General features: G+C 27.9%; 1 protein-coding gene across 1 annotated transcript; it reads left to right on the top strand.

Moving 5' to 3' along the window:
* Positions 1-1,775: 1,775 nt before the first annotated feature.
* LOC111625072 lies at positions 1,776-2,999 on the top strand. Its single transcript, XM_023368105.1, has 3 exons — positions 1,776-1,919; positions 2,535-2,762; positions 2,837-2,999. The coding sequence occupies exons 1-3, from the start codon at positions 1,836-1,838 to the stop codon at positions 2,966-2,968; spliced, it is 444 nt and encodes a 147-aa protein (XP_023223873.1). The 5' UTR covers positions 1,776-1,835; the 3' UTR covers positions 2,969-2,999.
* Positions 3,000-3,080: the final 81 nt, after the last annotated feature.

The raw sequence follows: 3,080 nt of genomic DNA, 5'->3' as shown, positions 1-3,080 counted from the left end.
GTTTCTATGGGATACTGTTTCCTATTCAGGTGTTAGACACGTGAAGAAAACTGGAAATAACCACGACAACTACCAGTGTTTAGTGGTTTTATCCACTCGTCCCTTGAAGGTCCTCTCTCACTAAGGAAACGTATTCTTTTCCACCGATAGAAGATTCCTCATTAAGAGGAAACACATTTATGTCTTCTCTTAGGAATATTTGCCCGAAATTATTCCCGATTTTACCAGAGTTTTCTCAGTCGTGTATTTTCGAGCAAGGCTATCGAAAGATTAACCGTGTCTCTTTTGCTTCTTAGCGGATCTCTTTAGCCTTTTGTTTTTTAAATAAATGAAATACATAGAATGTTTATTTATTAATAAAAAGCAGTTTTAAATATTTTATTTTCTGTTAATTAATAAAAATAACGTAAATTTTATAGGAGTAGGAATCATTACGGGGCCCCTGACATTTCTTCGAATCTAGGGAAAAATTTCAGCTTTCCTCCTCTCGATTGCCATGTTTTCAAGTTTATTGAAATATATGGCTGCTTACAATTAAGCCATGCCATAAACCCATAGGAAATAATACTTCGCTTTAACGAATCACTTATGCAATTTATGCATGACTCTAACATTTATTACGTAATTAACATGAACAACATACTGAAATATNATGCCGCCACTAAAATAAGCGGATATTAAATATATTTATCATTCTAAGAAGAATTGATCATTTGTAGTGAGGATCTTAGTTGCAATTTAGAATTAATTGCATTTATTTAATTATTCAATTATGATTAAACTTGTTATATTTGTTAAATATCTTAACATTTAAAACGACTTTAGTTCTTTTAAATTAATAATTTCTAAAAATTATATTATAAACTTTATATTTCAGAAATACAAGAATTTAACAATTATATATAATCGTTTCCTATAATTTTATTCAACATAAATTATCATTTTTCAAAATTATCCTGCATCAAATAATAAGAAATGTTTAAATTTTAAATAAGGCAAATGGTCTAAAATCCAGTGAAAGTATTTTGTAAGTTCAGAATATAGGCCTAACTTAATTAACAGTTGCTTTATTAAAACAGAATATTTTATTGTGATAAAAATATTATCCTGTGAACAAAAAAGCAATTGCATGAAACCCTGAAAGCTATAACGTGCTACTGAGAAACATTACATTTTGTTTGTATTGAGTTACAGTTTGCCATAGATGTTTTCATTAAAAACTCTAACAAATGCTCAATTATAATTATTAATCTCAAGTAAAATTATTATTCATTTATTTCGTAAAAAGCAGAAAACGTTAAATACAAATAATTTTAATTAGCAAATGTTNACATTTTGTTTGTATTGAGTTACAGTTTGTCATAGATGTTTTCATTAAAAACTCTAACAAATGCTCAATTATAATTATTAATCTCAAGTAAAATTATTATTCATTTATTTCGTAAAAAGCAGAAAACGTTAAATACAAATAATTTTAATTAGCAAATGTTTAAAATCATTTATATATAATGTTCGCTATTATTATACGTTCAGAAAGAAGAAAACATAATAAAAAATAATACAGATTAGTTAATATTATTAAAAACAGTAAAATTGTGTAATATGGTATTATTTATTAGAATATATTCATATGGAGAAAGACAATATATATTACAGATAAATGCTGAGGTTTTCAAGCTACTTGAAAACTCAATTGAATAGTTAAAGATAATTGTAAAAACTAGAAAATGAGAAAAATAACATAAAACATCAGTTACAAATGTNTCGAAGTTTTACATGTAAATAAAGAATCCGAGAAAGAACTCATAAGGCACTTAAAAGATGATTATATCACGATGGAAGAGGGACGATCATATTTGGATTCATTAGAAGATAATATTATTAATCCCGAGAATACAGATCAATGGAAGATAATTCGGGTATTTTATGTTATTAAATGTTTGTAGAAATCAAACCTGTAACCATGGATTCTCCTGTACGTTCGTTGTCTCACAAAGACCACACCAATATAATAGAACAATAATCTTTACTAGACTTATGTACAGAAAATACATTTGGAAGCTCAATCCAATTCCACTAAAAGGAATCTTCCTACTCCTCGGTTCTTCGTCTACCAAAAAAAGCAGAAGTTTCTTTCTCTACCTTCTTACTTCCTTCTCCTTTTGTGTGAATTTCTATGAATTTATTAGTTTGTCCATGTAACAAATTTTGAATTTTATCACCCCAACATCTCGTTTCACTCTACCCGTGTCTCCTCTGCTCTACCCCCTCTGCAACTGCCTTTTCATGGCTCTGCATATGGAACACATTGACGTGCTTGACTGCGCGGGAAATGCCCTATCTTCAATCCCCGCATTATTCGTCTTTTTCCTTATCTGCATCGGCCATAAGCTGGTTAACTACTCAACAATCAATAACTAGAGCTTACTTTTTCACAACACAAGTTTAATATAAATGAATATTCCTACAAGAAATTTCAAATTTTCTTCACATAATAAAGAATCTTTTAATTATTTTGAAATTCTTTACCATAGGAAATAAATGAACGTAAACATGAATTGGAAGAAGTAAATAAACGTCTTTTAGAATATACACACCAGATACAAATGAAAAAAATGGCGCAAAATTCTAAAATGTTTGAAAATGAAATAATTCAAGACGAATTTTACCATTTGCTAACAGGAAGAGAGAAAAACCTGGAGATATTAAGAAATTTTAATGAGACATATCGTTTAATTACAATGAAAACAAATCAATTAAATGTTTGTAATTTTAATTATCTTTATTTTTATATCTAAATGTAATTAAATATCTAAAAATATTTATTTCTACTAAGGGGTTATTGACCGAAAAGAATATGATCTACACTTTATTGCACAACGAAATCAAAGTTAAAGCTGAATTATTAAATAAAATAGAAGTTTTAAAAAATGAATATTTTAACAGTAAAAGTAAAGTAAAATTTTGAAGCGATTGTTGTAACGTTATTTGAATTTATATGACGAATAAACAAAGTTAACAAATATTATTAAATCGATAGTCCTGTCGTTGATTGGTCGGGCCGTCGACTTTCTTTAATA

This window comes from Centruroides sculpturatus, unplaced genomic scaffold (assembly GCF_000671375.1).
Source record: "Centruroides sculpturatus isolate CEXI.00-Female unplaced genomic scaffold, Cexi_2.0 scaffold77, whole genome shotgun sequence".
Taxonomy (NCBI): domain Eukaryota; kingdom Metazoa; phylum Arthropoda; class Arachnida; order Scorpiones; family Buthidae; genus Centruroides; species Centruroides sculpturatus.
The sequence above is the reverse complement of the archived record's forward strand: the minus strand, read 5'-3'. Positions and strand labels throughout refer to the sequence as shown.

Excerpts from the sequence above, each read along its gene's own strand:
- LOC111625072 (XM_023368105.1), top strand. The coding sequence starts at position 1,836 with ATGGAAGAGGGACGATCATATTTGGATTCATTAGAAGATAATATTATT. Across the intron at positions 1,920-2,534 it reads ATCAATGGAAGATAATTCGG|GAAATAAATGAACGTAAACA; the intron begins GTATTTTATGTT and ends TCTTTACCATAG. Across the intron at positions 2,763-2,836 it reads TGAAAACAAATCAATTAAAT|GGGTTATTGACCGAAAAGAA; the intron begins GTTTGTAATTTT and ends ATTTCTACTAAG.